At 41.7% G+C, this 17,477-nt stretch overlaps 2 protein-coding genes across 2 annotated transcripts; both read right to left on the bottom strand.

The window, feature by feature from the left end:
• Positions 1–3,450: 3,450 nt before the first annotated feature.
• On the bottom strand, positions 3,451–8,359 carry LOC310965950 (bcl-2-like protein 1). The gene is made up of 3 exons (XM_083939707.1): positions 8,250–8,359; positions 5,360–6,014; positions 3,451–3,982 (listed from the first exon to the last, which is right to left on the bottom strand). Exons 2-3 carry the CDS (start codon positions 5,882–5,884, stop codon positions 3,842–3,844), a joined length of 666 nt encoding a protein of 221 aa, XP_083795833.1. The 5' UTR covers positions 5,885–6,014; positions 8,250–8,359; the 3' UTR covers positions 3,451–3,841.
• A 2,081-nt stretch (positions 8,360–10,440) lies between these two features.
• On the bottom strand, positions 10,441–17,232 carry adnpa (activity-dependent neuroprotector homeobox a). Its single transcript, XM_083939683.1, has 4 exons — positions 16,946–17,232; positions 13,931–14,043; positions 13,497–13,589; positions 10,441–13,409 (listed from the first exon to the last, which is right to left on the bottom strand). Exons 2-4 carry the CDS (start codon positions 14,036–14,038, stop codon positions 10,779–10,781), a joined length of 2,832 nt encoding a protein of 943 aa, XP_083795809.1. The 5' UTR covers positions 14,039–14,043; positions 16,946–17,232; the 3' UTR covers positions 10,441–10,778.
• Between the last annotated feature and the right edge of the window lie 245 nt (positions 17,233–17,477).

Below are 17,477 nucleotides of genomic sequence, written 5' to 3'. Positions count from 1 at the left end.
ATCACCCAAATGATGTAAATATTGCTGTAACAGTTCAACACTTGACATTCTGTTATTATGAAATGATATAGAAAAATATATACTACTGTATACAATGATTTTATTTTGATGGTATATATCATTTTATCGGTGGGTTCTAATTCTATTACGTAAGATGTTGTAGGTGTTACTGTAGTGCTGGTTTAACTTCATTTCGAATTTGAGTTCTTACTCATGCTACCAAGCTGTCAGCGGCAACGCTGCTGAATACATTTCACTTATAAAAGCCATCCAAGTCACGTCTTGGCCCGGATGGCAGGTGATAGACGCCTGCATCATGACGCCCCTATGCCAAAGGCTATAAAAGACCCCGGGCACCTGCCATCTTCATTCGAGCTTTATTCAGCCCGTTGCAGACATCTTGTCTCACCACCTTCTAACCCAGCAGTTAATTTGCAAAGAATAATTCCTAATTTTCTGCTCCTGTACGGACGGCCTCGCCTTCGTTTGAGCGACCAAAATTTTCTACCAGGATTCAGAGCAAGGACATGTCCTCTCAGCTACGGTAAAGTTGGTCAGGGTTAGCTAGTGCCTTAGCCACTCCACCAGCTAACCTAGCTTATGTCGGAGGCTAAGAAGACACGTTGCTCCCAGTGCGGGAGGCGTGCATGTCCGACAAGGACAGCCACAAGATCTGCGTCCTATGCTTAGGACAGGAGCATTCGGAGTTGTCCCTATGCGACCCCTTTTTCTGCCTTTTATGCTCCCATCTGCCTCTCCCGACGCTCCACAATCGAGCTCAACTCTTCGTTCCCGCAACGGCCAGCACAGCTCACATTGAGCCTGTTTGCCTGTGGATGGAGGCTGACTTCCCAACCCTCCTTCCCCCTGGCACACCCGCAGGCCAGCATTTCCCTCGGACGATGGTGAGTTTGGCCCTCAAAACGAGGAGATAGGAAGCACTGTGGAAAGCGCCTCAGGGCCTGTGTCGAAGGACCCCTTCCATAAAGAGTTTACGGAGGTGGGCGGTGGCTAAACTGAATATTTTGTGTCCTGACCCCCCGACGCGACCCCCTTCGATGCTCAGCCGGGCATATTTTCGAGGTTCAGCTATGCAGCCAACTGCCCCACCTAAACAAATGCCGTGCTGCAACGACATTAAGCAGTAGGTCTGGCTCTCCTGGGGTGCGCTGCACCAAACAAAATTCAAGCCTTTATGGGATGGTCTTTCATGGTTTCTGAACTGGAATTGGGCTATCTAAATATGCCACCCCTGGAGGAGGCTGTGGCCGCGACCTCTCTTCCTCATCGCACAAGCCCCAGCTCCCTTCCAAGACCTGCCAGCTCACCACCTCGTTAGCCGAGAAATCTTACAAGGTGGCGGGGCAGGTGGCCGCCATTTCAAACAACTTGGCTATCCTCCAGGCTTACCAGGCCTGCCTCCTACAGGATTTGGAAGGCAAGGCTAACACGGAGGCCTATACTGAGCTCAGGATGGCTACTGACTTCTCCTTGCACATGATTACATGTGCAGCTCAGAACACTGGGAGAAGTATCATGTCATCTCTGGCTGAATCTCACCCTGATGAGACAGTTGGACAGTTGCCGTGGTTCCCACGGTACACTCTTAAGGCCACCAAGGGTGGTGGTATGTGTTGTAGCTTGAGTAAAACTGGAGTTAGAAATTAATTAAAATGTTAGGGTTGTGCAACAACCCAGGTTTCACTTGGGAAGAATAAGAGTTCTTACTATTTCAGCCTTGCTGTCCCACTGCTTGAGCGGGCTGAAGTAAAGCTGCTACCAACATGGGAACAGATGGCCCTAGGGACAGAGGGGACAGACCCCCTCAGATTCAAAGTGACCCCCCACTTTCTCTACAAAATGCGTCAAACATTGCCGGTAAAACGGAGGATTAATGTTCCGTTAGACTAATTTACATTGCAGTGCGCATTGAGATCCCGGTGTTTGTGTGCTACGACAAATGGTGCGTTCATCCCCGTGCTTGTGCATTCGGATCTTCGGAACTTGGAAAGTCGGATTAATCTCACCAGCCAGACATTGAATCCATGCTATCATCTACTCATGTAAACAGTAGCTACATGTTTTGTTGTATGTTTGTGAGGCCGGGAAGCGCTGCGAGCACTCAACTTTGGGGTTACGTTGTTCCGAGCCCCAAGTTCTGACTTTCAGTGTAAATTGAACACACCATAAGGCACGTCTCTCCCCAGGGTCCTAAAGAGGAACTGGTAGCTGCGCCTGTTGTAAGACCACTGTCTACTAAGACAGAGTGGGTGATTTCAATTCAATGAAGAAATAAAATGAAGAAACAAATAAACAATGTAAGTAGGCTGTCATACTAGATCCTACGCCTACTCTCCCAGATGTGAAAGATGAAAGTCTTTTTAGGCTGTAGGTGAATAGATATAATGTTTTTTAATATATATAGTTTATGTACTGTATAATGTTATTTTATTAAGCAACATTTGAGAAATTACAAGATTTACGTTAACATTATCTTCCTGTCCTAGAGGGAATTACTGATCACAGTACATTTGTTTGGCAGCACTATAGGGAATTCCTAATAGTACTACTACTGTCATTTACAATGTGAATTTAATTTACAGTATACATACTTGTTTTTATTTATGTACATATGCTGTTGTTTACACGTCTGAGTCCATACACAAACATTTAAATAAAACACATTTTGCAAAGGGCATGAAGTTATTGTGGGTGATTGGCACCCAGACAAATAACAGTTTCATTATACATTTCTAGTGTTGATCAGGTCAGCCTTTGTTTACAATGTCCGTTGTTCAAGTAAGAATTCTCCAATGGCTCTTTTTGTGCAAACCATTGGTCCATAGGCTATTACAAAAGTAACTACTTGAGCGCTAGTTAAAGCCCAAATTACACAAAAATATTTTATTGAGTTGAAATCATTTGCTGACAGCTTGCCCCCTCCTCCAGTTCAAAAATCTCATCTCATGTGTCAGTAAGAAGCATATTCAGTTAATAGGGATCATCTCTTAGTACACTCTCAGCTCGTCCTGACCATAGAGCTCTGTGTCGTGAACGATATTATATATTTTTATATCTGCACTGGTATGGCAGTATATGAAAAATTCCAGTCATAAAGGAAATTAAAATCCGGTATACCACGCAGAATTACTTCAGTGTATCATTTAATGTAATTTACAACTATTTTAGGAATTTTCTTTTTTATTTATACTCGTTACATATTGCATATGGGCTTGGCACCTGACTGGAGTCCCTGTGCAGGTAGGGGCGTGACAATACATTGTAGGTGTCTGTATTTTGACACAACAAAATGCAACAAACAAAATCAAGACACAAGAAAAACATAAATATATTTATTTTTTGAAGCATGCCTTAAACTCCAGTACAGCTAACTAAAGGAGCTGAGCATTACACAGTGAAAAGGAAGTATAACTTATATAATGTCCGTCAGTTTGTAAGTAATAAAATTGGTCCTTGGATAACACACAAAGGAATAAATAAAAATAAGCACTCTCATCAAACGAGCTGAATCTGTTTCACTGTCTCTTAGCTTATTGGGTTCATTTAAAGCCCTTCCATTCTGACATGAACACCCTTTAACAACTGAAAATATCTGCTGTGTGTTAAAAAATAATAAAAGACATGGGAGGAAGCGGGGTGAGACGTGTAACAGCTCACCAAGCTACATATTATGGACACTTCCACAAACTGCTTTAGCCATTCCACATTCTGTAAGTGCACAAGCAGACTGGGCTTTTTGTAAACATCAACTATTAAGTTTGATTTTTGTTGCCGTAGCTTTGCACAGGGTGTGTGCTGTGGTGAGAGAGATGCGGCACCGTTAATGTTTCTTAGCGATGGCCACACCAACCAGCACTCCCATTAGCAGCGCCACTCCAACTAGCAGCCATCTTCTCAGAGTCTCCTGAGATCTCCTTGCTTCTGCAGCGCCACCTTGGCCGAAAATCTCAGCAAAGCAGTCCTGAATCAAAAATGAATTTAGACAAAGGGAAAAAGGGGAGAGAATTGTTGTCATCGAACAATTAAAAAGGGACACTACACTGAAATATGCAGTTGTAGGCAAAAGTATTAATAGTTTTGCACCTCTGCATAAAAATGTAGGTATGTGCATTCTTTAAAAAATATCTTATGTACTTGTTTTAAATATGCATGTTAAGTATTTGCACATCTAAGAATATGTTTTATACAACATTTGTGCATATATGTTCATATATTTTCACATTCTTCTTTCACTGTTTTTCTAATACACATTTTATTTTTGTAATCAAAAGGTATTGTGACCGTTGAGGAAAAGCTCAATTTTAGTCACAAAAAAGCAACAAGCAAACAAGAACTCAAACCAAGCTAACCCCCCCCCCCCATAAAAACACAAACCCTATATCTTTTAAATGCTGCAGGAGCAGGATGAGAAGGTTTTTAGGGATGTTTTGACGTATTTTTGCCAATTACTCTGAGTCGCCTTGGAATGACAGTGTGTGACTCCATGCTGACTGCGGCTGCTGTCCTCAAAGACAATGTAGCAACAAACTTTTCAGAGAACCTTTGATGCCTCTAGACCAGTGTTTCTCAAACTTTGTACATGACGTATCACTACCACGATTATTTATTGTTGACTGTCTTCAGCCACAGTCACGCTGTAGGAAGGGGTAGCATCAGAAGTGACAATCCAATCATTTTACCTCTGCTTACTATCTTCCATCACAGCTTAGTTCATAATTCGGCTATTTGATCAAACATACCAGGAGGTGTCATTGATTTCTTACCTTCCAGTTACCTTGCATATTGAAAAATGTGGTTGAGACACTGTAGGTAACCTGTCACAGCTAGGGGTTGCAAAGAGGCGGTACATTTTTGGTAAATTGCTGGAAACTTTCCAGAAAAAAAAACAAGACAGGAAATGCTAAATTTATTTTAAATTACATTCGAAGAATCCTAAAAGTTTAAATATTAATTAAGTATATTCATTTAGTAATTAATGTTTCCTTTTGTACCCGACCCTGGATAAGCGGTTGAAGATGAGATGAGATTTAACCAGAGAGAGTTTGAGTACCACCAGTGGTACAAGTACCACAGTTTGAGAACCAGTGAACTAAACAGTGAGTGTCTAGTACTCAAAAAGGTTTTTCTTTTAAATTGTATGACAAAGTCAGTGATTCACTGATCCAACTTTTTTCGCTCCAGATAATTCCAACGCTTCAATTTAGGCCCAATACCGAAGACTGATCAGCTCTTTTCCCCCAGATTTAAAATCTGTATACCTCACGTGCGGACACATCCCGCACACAGACACAGTGTCATACATAACGCTGCATGTTGAGCTCTTTCCATTCCGACTCACCCATCCTCCTTGGCTCTGGATCCATGGACTGATGTGCTCATCCAGGTACGTGGTCATCCAGTCTGCAATACGGGGAACCAGCTCTCTCATATCCTTCTCTACGCATTCCAGACACAGCACACCGCCAAAGGCAAACAGGCCCACTACACGTCCCCAGTTGACTCCATCCTTGAACACCTCGTCCATCACGCTCTTAAAGCTGTGGTAGGCTGTGTCCGGAGTGATATCTAGCTGCGAGGAAAGGTCACTAAACGCTTGGGTGAAGAGAAGTTCAAACTCATCTGCTGAGTCCCGAAGAGCTGCCTTTACAGCCTCGATGTCACCGCTTGGGGGCGAGGACGTCCCCGGCTGGTAATCCCCATTCCTATTGTTTACCAGTAGGCCGTTACTGACAGCTGAGGTGGCCTTGCCTCGCCCCGTCCTTCCACCAGCATCCTCTGACCTCAGTAGAGAGGTTGGGTAGTTCCTCCGAGACAGTTTGTAGCTTATAAAGAACTCCACCAGCTCTCTGGTACTGTACGACATTATTTCCACAAAGTGAACCTCCAACAAAGCCAGTCTAATCAGACCCCATGGCTTCTCCTGCCATTCCTCTCAGTCTGTCTGCTGTCACATTAGAGCTTCTTCTCCTTATGTTTCCGCTGGCAGTCGCAGCCTGGAAGCATACAGGGATGAGAAAAAGTTAAAGGTTGAATATGAGCACAACACTGTTATCTAGTGTCTCAAGATTGTAGTCGCAACAACAAAACATATCTCCAGCACTCAGGTTGCCAGGTTGGTCAGATCCGGTCCAGTAGCCTACAGGAGACTGGAGTCTGTTTGAGTCTGTTGGAACCCGTCCCCTCCAGCAAATCACACCATAAAAACAAGTATTGCAGAGGAGTTTGACTGAAAGTTACCGTTAGCTGTTACCGTTAGCCGTTACAGTTAAGTAAACATGAAAGTTAGCTTAGCGATCAAGGAGATGATCACCATTTCGGCGTGCGATTTAATGCCGTTGAACTCCTTTATCTCAGTCCATCGAGTAAATGCTTAAAGCCTATATTGACTCAAATAACGCCCCCTTCGCTGATAGCGCGGCGGATTAGCTGAACAATCGTTCATTTTGTGATAAAAGCATCAAATTTAGTACACTCATTGCTGAATACATGTTTAATGAATCTGCATATTGGGCCATCGCAATTTTTTTCTGATAGCTGTGGCAGCCATTTTTAAAAAGGTTTGATTTTAAGGCATCAAGCCAGTCTGCTTTAAGTTTGATTTTGAAGACACTTGTCAGTGTGGACACTTCAGGATTTTGTGTTTTTTTCTGCTACAATAAACCTGTGAATGTTCTCATTTGTCCAGGTCGTTGTTATCCCCGAAGCACTTTCAGTCAAAAGCAACTGGACTTGGTTATTTATCTAGGAAGACGTTTCGCCTCTCATCCAAGAGGCTTCATCAGTTCATGTACACATCTGACCAGGCTGGGACTGGCTGACTGAAATTGCTTTGCGGTTTTTCTCTGCTACAATGTTGCATCTGTGGCTGCTGGTAATGCAACCACATAAAAGTCTACTGTACTGGGCTATTTTCATCATCATTATGTTTATTTTATTAGATGCACATAGATCTGAGGCTATATCCCAGAATGCCCAGGAATAACGACGCGCCTGATGGACAGTCCACTGCTCGGCTTGTCCCAGGAAGCAAATGCTAGCTAGCTTATTTGCTAAATAGCTCGAAGGCTAGCTGGATTGTGGTGGGGCAGGAAAAATAACTGAAGGAGTGTCTAACTGTATTTTTATATTAATTTAGTATTTGTATTTACATTTTTTTTTAATTCATATTTGTGTATTTCGTTTACATTTTTTAATATTTTAAGAAATCCTTTAAATAGTTTTAGTAATTTTGAAAAGAAAATGACTGCTATGGCCACTTGTGGGCGAATTTTGCCTGATATTCAGATTTGCTGAAACACATCTACCAAGTTTTGTGATTTTTTGAACTAATCCGCCCACCGGGGATGCACATTTTTGGGGGGCGCTAACCAGGCGTTTAGCCCCGTTGCTCATTCCATGAGCCTTGAATATACCTTGTTGTAAAGGTGACTAATCAAGCTTTCCGACAATATACAATACACACAGTTGGTATAATTAAAAAGGGCAGTTTTTATTCATCATTCATTTATTTGCAACCAACCCTGGCAACCCGCAATGCTGACCATTATTGGCTGGTACAATGTAAACAGAACGTGACAGAAACAAAAAAATGTAAAATAGTAACCCTCAAAACGCCCCGTGAGTGTATTATTATTATTATTATTGTTTTTAAATATATAGCTTTTACTTCAGATTCTACATATTCAACCTTTAAGCAAACATGTACCTGTTTGAGCCTCATTGGTACAATAGGAAACAACTATCAGGGAACTTGCTTGAGTTGAATTACAGTCCATCACAGAGAACATCAGGTCACATTATCATTGCAGTGTAATACAGCTTAACTGCAGATTGATTTGAAATATCTGCACTGCATTAGCACACAACAATAATAATAATGTGTTAAATGTTCACTGCACGTTTCAGTAATCTGCTAATATATGTTACTGTTGCACTGAAATGAATGGAAACTAAATGGTATAAAAAGTGCATCTCAAAAGCCAGAACTGTTGCAAACAATTGAAAATGACGCGAGTAAACATTAACATTAGCTGTGTCAGCCTTGTGGGTGTTTGTGAAGCCAGGTGTGTGCGTGTAGATGACAGCGCTGGCTACAAGTCACGTACGTTTTTTAGCCTTATGTGCTAACTAGCTGTTCATAAACAGTCCTTAGGAAACGCATCAAAACCGACTACAAACCACCTCCATGGGACGGAAATGACGGAATAATTATGTACAGTTATACTTACGACTGCTGAGAGGCTGTGTCCCCTTTGAGAGCGCAGCTACGGACTAACTCGAAGCTGTGGTGGTGAACGCAGACACAATATGGACATTTTTGCAGCTGCACACTCTGTGGCCAGGGCTGTGATGCTCGCTGGCGGTTGGCCAAGTCCGCTACTGTACCACCCGGAAGTCCCGCCTCCTGTCCGCTGCACCAATCAACGTCCGAGACAGACCGGAAGTTGAGGGGCCCGTGATATAAAAGCAAAACCATTGGAAAAGCGTGTACTTTTTTTATTCAAAACTTTATTCAGAACATTTGACAATATAATAAAGTACATACAAAAAAAATAAAGACAAAACAATAAAGAAAATAGAAATGAAATAAAGTACGCAGTATATTTATAATAAAGTAAAAATATTTAAAATTTTCTTTTTTTTAAAACAACAGGGAAAACAGTTTAATTAGTGAGCGGACACAGCGGGGAAGTGTTTAAAAATAATTATAATAAAATAATAATTAATAATATATATATATTTTATAATAAAATACATTTTAGGCTTTGGTTCCATTAATCATTTTTTATCGATTTAACATGAAATTTAAATTAAATAAAAAAATTAAATTAAATTTTGTTTTCATCTATTAAATTAAATTGGGGGAAGATTTCAAAATTCTATTTTTGTGGATGAAAAACTTTACCAAACATAAAATTACATTACAACAGAGTTCATTGTTTTTGTTTTGCAGAATCAAACCGAATGCGATATTGTCTCTGGAGAAAGAAGCTGGAAATGAAGAGATATTTATTTTGCTCCAGTTGTGGATGTCGAGCCAAAATGTCTGTTTTACTCTGCATGAGAATGGAAAAGCATGTTTTTCTGGGTGTTTTCTAGAATATGTTTTCACACAAAAAAATAAATCTGGGATTTTAATTAAAGACTGGACGTACAAAAAGCTGAGGATGTTTTAATTGCTTTTTTTTAAATGAACTTAGTGGAGTACCCGTCTAATGTTACTATTGTTGTACCTCTGAATCTTGCGTACATTTGTTTTTGAGTAATGCTTAACGAGGTGAATAAAAAGTTTAGATTTAGAATTTATTTATTCAGGATAGCCCCTTGAGATGAATCATCTCATTTTTGAGGGTGTCCTTCCATATAATGGAATACATAATACATAGTCAAAAAGGAAATACTGTGAGACGCAATACAGGACTTATACATGCACACAGACAAGACTCTCTTAACCCCAGCTAATCCCCTGATGGCCGAAACTCAACTTCGTAGTCAATTGAGTGATATCCGTGCTAAAAAAGAAGAAAGGTTACAGAGGTACAGGTTTATGAGATTAATATATTAAATACAAGAGTGATAAATCAGAAAATGGGTGAACAATGAGAACAGGGATAAATAAATAAATGAAATAAAAAACAAAAATGAACAAAAAATCAGAAGCAAGAAGAAGGAGTTTGCAAATAAAGTAGTAGTGATGCTTTAAACCATGGAGAGAAGCAGTCGACCTAAATCGGCACGGGAGATTGTTCCAATCTGATGGAGCTTTGAATTGAAATGCACAACGACCGGATCCTTTTAATATTCTAGCAGTGTGGGAAAAGTAAAAAACATCTCCAAAGCAGCTTCAGTCAAAGGCAACGCTGGGCCTGGTCAGGTGCGTATATGAACTGATGAAGCCTCTTGGATGAGAGGTGAAACGTCTTCCTAGACAAATAACCAAGTCCAGTTGCTTTTGACTGAAATTTCTTTTGGGGATAATGATGACCTGGACAAATGAGATTATTCGCAGGCTTTATGGTAACATCCACTTAAAACAAATTTACTTTTAAATAAGCATGCCTTTTAAAACTTGATGTAATTGTATCTCCCTCTAACTGAACCCTATAAAGTAAAAATAGTATATTATTCATAAAAATATTATAAATCCAACTAAAATGTGGAACTCATCTTTCATTACTTTTCTGTCAAGATTAGGTATCGATTCCATAAAAATAAATGCTGCTCTATTTAAGCTCCATTATATTCTGTACGTTTTAAATAATGGCTGCTTTTACAAAACCTGGTACAAAACATAATTGCCACAGATCGATTGGTGTAGGAAAAAAATAAGTTTTATTAAACAAAGGTTTACATAAGCAATTAGCATATCCTACCCATTCTAAATGTGAAAAAGTATGATACAGTTCATTGTCATAGTGGGGGAAAAACACCCTATTGATGTGGGTGAACTGGCATAATTATTTCATACATTTTGTGACAGTTAAAGATGAATACCAGATTGTATGAAGAAACTAAGAAAAAACAATGTCATATAAAGACAAATATATACAATGTCACTTACATATGCCATATATTTATAATAACTTTTTCCTTATTCCCAACACTAGTAACAATATGAACATCTGAAATTTAATAGTTAAGTCACTGTGTCATTTGACCAAATAGTTGTCATTTTTAACCGTCTGCAGACCTGTTTTTCCCCTTTCTTTTAATTTACACACAATTTCTCAACTATGGCACACTGCTAACCAGGGACATTAACCGAAAGTCATCCAAGCATTTGCTTCTAAATCTTGCAAAGAGCTCTCCTTCTCTATAGAGGAGTCATCTGCCTTCAAAGGCTCCATCTCTTCAGTCAAGTTTGCGAGCTCCTCCGATTTTACATCATTGTTTTGGTTTGTGTCAACATTTCCATTCTCAGTTGGCCTCTCCTCTGAGGGCCTCTCCTCTGTGGGTCTCTCCTCTGAGGGCCTCTCCTCTGAGGGCCTCTCCTCTGTGGGTCTCTCTTCTGAGGGTCTCTCCTCTGTGGGTCTCTCCTCTGAGGGCCTCTCTTCTGTGGGTCTCTCCTCTGTGGGTCTCTCTTCTGAGGGTCTCTCCTCTGTGGGTCTCTCTTCTGTGGGTCTCTCCTCTGAGGGTCTCTCTTCTGTGGGTCTCTCCTCTGTGGGTCTCTCTTCTGAGGGTCTCTCCTCTGTGGGCCTCTCCTCTGTGAGTATCTCCTCTGTGGGCCTCTCCTCTGTTTCTGATCCACTGTCTGAATCAATGGAAATGGTCTCTGTGCAGGTACTAAGCTGTAAGGTACAGTTTGGTGTCTCGTACTGCTTGTTCTGGTCTTTGCTTGTGGTACCAGACTTAAGGCCTCCAGATCTCCCAGCTGGGAGACCATCAAACTGGGTTTCCTCAAAGACCAAATTATGCTTAAGTTTCTTTAAAGCGTGCATGTCAAAGCCAAGCAGCACAGACAGCTTCCTGGCCTGACAACTTTTCTCACACAGCCTTTGCTTGGTTGCAAAGTGACTAGAAATGTCAGATTTCCAGAGCCACAGACTTGCAGACAGCTTCTCCTCTTCCTGAGGAGAAAGGTATGGTCGCCGGTTGAAGTAGGCTGTCAGGAAGTCTTTCCTGGCCTCATACGTCTTGTGCTCATAGCTTCTAGGATCCAGAGCAAGGCTATCAGATTCAGACCGATTTCCAACGGTTGTGGAGGAAATCTTTGACTCCATCAGTTTTATCCTCTTGGGGTTGGAAATGGCCTGTGTTGGTGGCTGTCTCTTTAGAAAGCCAGTCCCAGATGAGTTGAGAGTCAGGGCAGATGTGAAGCCTTGGCTTGCCTGGCTCCTACCAACGGCCCTGCACTGCACAAGATGCAGCGTGATTGTAGAGGCCACCATGTTGCTGGTGTACACTCCAAGGCAATGAATGCACTTGTATGTCATCTTTTTTTCAACAGGATGTATTGTTTGGAGAACTTGGTGTCGCTCTCTCAGATGCATGGCCAAAGCATCAGAGATAGGACCTTTGAGGATAGTGAAACACAGCGGACACAGAGTCTTCCCAACCTCACTCTTGTAAGGCGGAGAGGTGAAACTTCTAGCAAGTGGTTCACCTTTCTTTTCAATACTCTTTGGGGTGTTTAGCTTTACCAGAGCTGGAACACTAGGTGAGGACTGATTCTGACCATTGACAGATTCCTTCATGTTAAAAGTGAGCACGACAAGCTGTACGTTAATAGACTTATCTTGTTTAATGGTGAGATCAAAGGTCAGAGGTGATGCACCAGGGGGTCCAACAAAGTCATCAGGATGAGACCGAGCCACATGCTCAATGATTTTCTCGACATTGTAGAACGCAGAGTGGCACTGTGGACAGGTGAGCCCGTGGATTAGCATGTGGTTAAGCAGTGTATCACTGGGCAGATAGCGGTTGCAAAGCAAACACTTGCTCGTGAAGTTGTGGATTTTCATGATGTACTTGGCCAGCGCCCACACTTTCTTTGCCTTGTGTGCATTCTCAAAATGAGCATTGTAGAGGTTTTCAGGAAAGAGCTCATTGCAAACTGTGCATATCTTCCACTTCTGTGTCTGTGCTGTGTTTACACCGGCTGCATTATTTTCAGCCACAGTGCTGTTGCCAGGAACTGCTACATGTATCTTACTGGCTGCAATGGCAGGCTGTTGTTTAAGAGCATGGGCCATTGGTTTTAAATAGCCAATTACTGGTTGTGCTACTGGGTGAGTTCTGATTGTGTGACCCCTGGTCGCAGTTGGAAGGGCCTTCTGAAAAGTGTGTGGCAAGGACTGAGTCCTGGAGACAATAATATTAGCGTGTCCAATCATGGTGGTTACTTGAGCACCAATGCGCTCGTGGTACTCTATAACATGCTGCACTAGGGCCTCATAGCTACGAGTGGAGAACTGGCAGCGCTTACAGAGGATGTTGTTGCCATTGACAGAATTCGCTCCATTTTTGACTGAGGCTTCAGAAACCATACCAAGATATGGTGAGACAACATGCTGAAAATGTTCCCTGTAGATGTGCCTTCTCACAACATTGTAGAGTGTGTCCCGGAAAGAGCATTTTTTGCAAAAGTACATTGCTTTCTCCACACCATCTCCCTGTCTGACTCTATCCAGAGTTATTTTGTCCTTCTTTCCCAGTGCAGTTCCCTGTGCGTTCCCATAATTCTGCCGCGCAGAACTGGGTATGTGAAATATCTTAACATGGGTCTCCAAAGTTCTCTTGCCTGCAGTGAACGTGCAGTATGGACAATTGAGCAGAATTTTACTGTCAAAGATTTGCCTGTGTACATTGCGGAAGTGAGTCTTGTAGCCTGAGTAGTATTTGGAAGAAAATGAGCACTCTGTGCAGCAGAATGGCTTCGATCTGTATTCCTAAAAGAAGAAAATACGGCATTAATTCAAATATGGTGATTGATAAATAAACGTATGAAAGGCTCTGGGCACAGAAGAAAGACTTACCTGTGTTTTAGAGTATGATGGATCCCATCCGCAGATATCAAGGCAAAGACTGCCCTTTACAAATTGCTCATCAGGGCAAAAGTCTTTGAACTCCTGAGGAAAGATTTAGAAAGAAGGCATATTAGTTGTAATTTAATATAATATAGTAAGTAGTCATTTACGCGACATGTGGCACTTTTGTCTGCAAACAATATTTTGCATTTATGAGCCACACTGGCGTTGGACAAATTCTGCTGAGTCGGTATAGATTAACATTGTCCTCATATTTGAGCTAAAACAGTTTCTATATAGACATTTAAGGCTGTTACAGATTTAAAACACATAGCTACAATTGTGTTTTGAAACATGAATGAAAATGATTTTAAAGCTCTATAATAAGCCCTGATTTTCAATTCAGTTCATTATCTACTCACATGCAACTAAAGTAAACTCACCTCTGCTGCCTCCTTGCAGAACTCCAGTCCAATGTCTCCAAGTGCTATTTTAACTTGTTTCCTAGCTCTCCTGATTCTTGTGAGGTTATTCACTGGAAGTTGATACATCTCTCCTGACAACCAAAAAAAACACACTGCTTATCAATGTTAACCAAATCACAGCACAGATTAGATGTTTTGTTTACATTTAATATGGTTGTTCAATCAATCATTTTCAACATCATCATCATAAGAAACTGGCTTTAAAAACAGACGACACGCTTCCTGGTCTGACAACTTTTCCCCCCCCGCAATACGCAATTAATCGCATGATAACTTTTAATGAGCTCAATAACTTTTTCACCCGCAATAATCTCCATTTTTTTTGGTTTCCTGGTGTCGCTCTATCAAAAAGACTAAAGGACAAGAGTTTTTACTCCGGTGCATCTGTTTCCACTGACCCCTCTTGCTTCCTCAGCGGGATGAGGAGTTAACCCTCGTAGGTCTGTCGCGATAAGAAGTAAATAGATTAATTGCATGATAACTTTTAATACGCTCTGTAACTTTGCCAGCCGCGATAATTTTGAGTCTTTCTTCGTGCCTCCGTCAGAGAGGCATCAGTTTCAGTTTCTACTGACCCTTGCCACGTGTTGTGTTGGAGGCGGACCCCTGGCGTTACAGTCAGTGTGCATCATGCGAGCCCCATGAGTAACAGACGTGCTAGTTGAGATTTGGCGATTTAAAAAGATACAATTAGTTTCAATGCTGGATGGGACAGCTGCCGCGTGGGAACACTTCGGTTTCAAACAGAATGAATGCAGTGAACCACTTCATCTGAATGCTCCCATACGACGCATTTGTTCGAAAACAATAGCAACTAAACGCGGCAATACAACAAACCTGCATCTCCACCTGAAGCATAACCATACCATGCATTTTGTTTACATCTATTTAATTTATTTTTTTAGTTCTGTGGGATTTTTATTTCAAAAATTATTTATTGACTTTGACACTGCTGTTTGCAGGACATCTTCTAACAGTTAAACAGGAACGGAGACGCAGTGTGCGTAGGCAGGGTTCAGCAGGGTTTTAACCTGCTACAGACGTTGTGCTTTAACACAATTGGTTCTGCAGGTTTGTAAGATGTTTACATAGGCCTTACTGGCAGTTTTGGCTGTTAAGCAATGTATCACTCTTTATTTCTGAGCCTAATGTTTTATATTTTTTGAAGTGCAATTTAGTTAACATCCAATTTATCTATTGTTTTGGTTGTGTGTGTTTTTATTCATGTGCATTTTTTGTTCAAATAGACAGAGTCCATATTATTTACTGTTTTTTTGGTTGTTTTGTTTATTTATTTTCAATATTTAAAATGTTTTCCAGTTCTAGTGTTAAATATTCTTTAAAAATAAACCTGTATTGATCCTTGAAAGGCTGTACTTGCATTTAAGGCCATTATCATTATATCAGTTGTAAATGGTCTCAAAACGGCAATATTATCGCTTATCGCAATATTTTCTGAGACAATTAATCGCCCAGCAAAATGTGTAGTCGTGACAGACCTAAACCCTCGTGTCGGGTCAGTCACTCGTCAGCCGCACGGTCTCTGTGTGTGGGGACGGACACCTGGTGTTACCCAGAGTGCAGCAGGAGAGCCCTGCAAGGAGCAAGTTACAGAAAGTACTAGTTGAGATTTTGAGGTATAAAAACAAAGCTGGAGTTGGTTTCAAAGCTGAACGCCACAGATGCCTTGTTGGAGCACTTCAGGTTCAAACCGAATGACCGCAGCGAACCACTTCACTTGAGCAAGCCGCCGTGTCGCATTTGTTGTAAAACAGATGCAACTAAACACCAATGTGTTAAAATAGAATGAGAGCGAATTTTATTTATTGTTCTTGATTGTTTAGTTTATTTCAGATATTTAAAATATTCCTTAGAAATAAACATTTGTTGGTCCTTGAAAGGCTGTACTTGCATTATTATGCCATTATCATTATATTAGTTAAAAATGGTCTCAAAACGGCAATATTATCGCTTATCGCAATAATATCTGGGACAATTTATCGCCCGGCAAAAAATGTTATTGTTAGAGGCCTAAACCCTCGTGTCGGTTCAGTCACTCGTCAGCCGCACGGTCTCTGTGTGTGGGGACGGACACCTGGTGTCACCCAGAGTGCAGCAGGAGAGCCCTGCAAGGAGCGAGTTAGAGAACATACTGGTTGAGATTTTGAGGTATAAAAACAAAGCTGGAGTTGGTTTCAAAGCTGAGCGCCACAGATGCCTTGTTGGAGCACTTCAGGTTCAAACCGAATGACCGCGGCGAACCACTTCACTTGAGCGAGCCGCTGTGTCGCATTTGTTGTAAAGCAGATGCAACTAAACACCAATGTGTTAGAATGAAAAGAGTAATTTTTTTTATTGATTTTGATTGTTTTTTTTAAATATCAGATATTTAAAATATTCGTTAGAAATAAAGATTTGTTGGTCCTTGAAAGGCTGTACTGGCATTATTATGCCATTATCATTATATTAGTTAAAAATGGTCTCAAAACTGCAATATTATCGCTTATCGCGATAATATCTGGGACAATTTATCGCCCGGCAAAATATGTTATCGTGAGAGGCCTAGACACGCCCTTTCAACGCTGCTCTCCGTTCAATCGGTCATATTTACTAATATGATGAGGACAGGGATACGTTGTCCATCGTCAACACTTCAGTTTCTGCAGGGGCCCAGCACTGTTTTAGCATGCATGCTTCAAGTTAGCTTTCCCTGCTGATGAAGGGCTGCTTTGATCCGTCTGAAACAGCAGATCCGACCTCTCATTGCTCCAGTGGCTCTTGAATTAGTTTAACAATAACGTTACATGTTGTTAGCTTTTTGAAGGCTAGCGGTGTGTGTTAGCCAACATTAGCCGTGCTGCCCGCGCACGTCGGTTTGCTCACCTAACGTTAACGCTACTTAGCAAGCACCAAAGCTAACGCTAGATTGCCGGTCAGCATTATTCATTTCTTGGTGTGTGTGTGTTTACTCACCTTATGGTAGATCGGGCACTAGCTGTACGCGGGTCTCCTCACTACATTAACGGCGAAGGAAGAAAAGAGCCGGCTGTCCGGGCCGTGAAGACAGATGATGAGGTTCGCTCTCCTCAGAACCGGTGCTGATCTCCTGCTCCACAGCTAGGCTAACTATGCTAGCTGTTTAGCTGTATTATCGGCTCTGCGGCAGCAACCGGAGGAACGAGAGACAGTACGGAGCGGTGCACATTTAATGGAGACGGTAGACTGCCTGCCAGGACCACACAGCCCGCTCTGAGTGTGTATCGCACTCACACTGGCGGTCAGGCAGCGTGTTAGCTCAGTGTCTAGCCCACTGAGACAACCCTCAATCCAAAATGGCGCCGACAAAAAGACGGAAGTCGTAGCAGGGATCCAGGCCCGGCGCTGGCCATATGCAACCATGGATTTGGCGGCCAACTGCCGTACTGCAGCACTCGCATGTTTACGTTCCGGTGCCCGGAAGCACATTCGCCCATTCACTCCCATTCATGCGGGGAAGAGGAGATCT

This window comes from Echiichthys vipera, assembly GCF_963691815.1.
Source record: "Echiichthys vipera genome assembly, chromosome: X".
NCBI lineage: Eukaryota > Metazoa > Chordata > Actinopteri > Perciformes > Trachinidae > Echiichthys > Echiichthys vipera.
This window is presented reverse-complemented; position numbering and strand designations above follow the sequence as displayed.

Excerpts from the sequence above, each read along its gene's own strand:
- LOC310965950 (XM_083939707.1), bottom strand. The coding sequence starts at position 5,884 with ATGTCGTACAGTACCAGAGAGCTGGTGGAGTTCTTTATAAGCTACAAA. Across the intron at positions 3,983-5,359 it reads TCCAGAGCCAAGGAGGATGG|GACTGCTTTGCTGAGATTTT; the intron begins GTGAGTCGGAAT and ends TTTTTGATTCAG.
- adnpa (XM_083939683.1), bottom strand. The coding sequence starts at position 14,038 with ATGTATCAACTTCCAGTGAATAACCTCACAAGAATCAGGAGAGCTAGG. Across the intron at positions 13,590-13,930 it reads TCTGCAAGGAGGCAGCAGAG|GAGTTCAAAGACTTTTGCCC; the intron begins GTGAGTTTACTT and ends ATCTTTCCTCAG. Across the intron at positions 13,410-13,496 it reads CATCATACTCTAAAACACAG|GAATACAGATCGAAGCCATT; the intron begins GTAAGTCTTTCT and ends TTCTTCTTTTAG.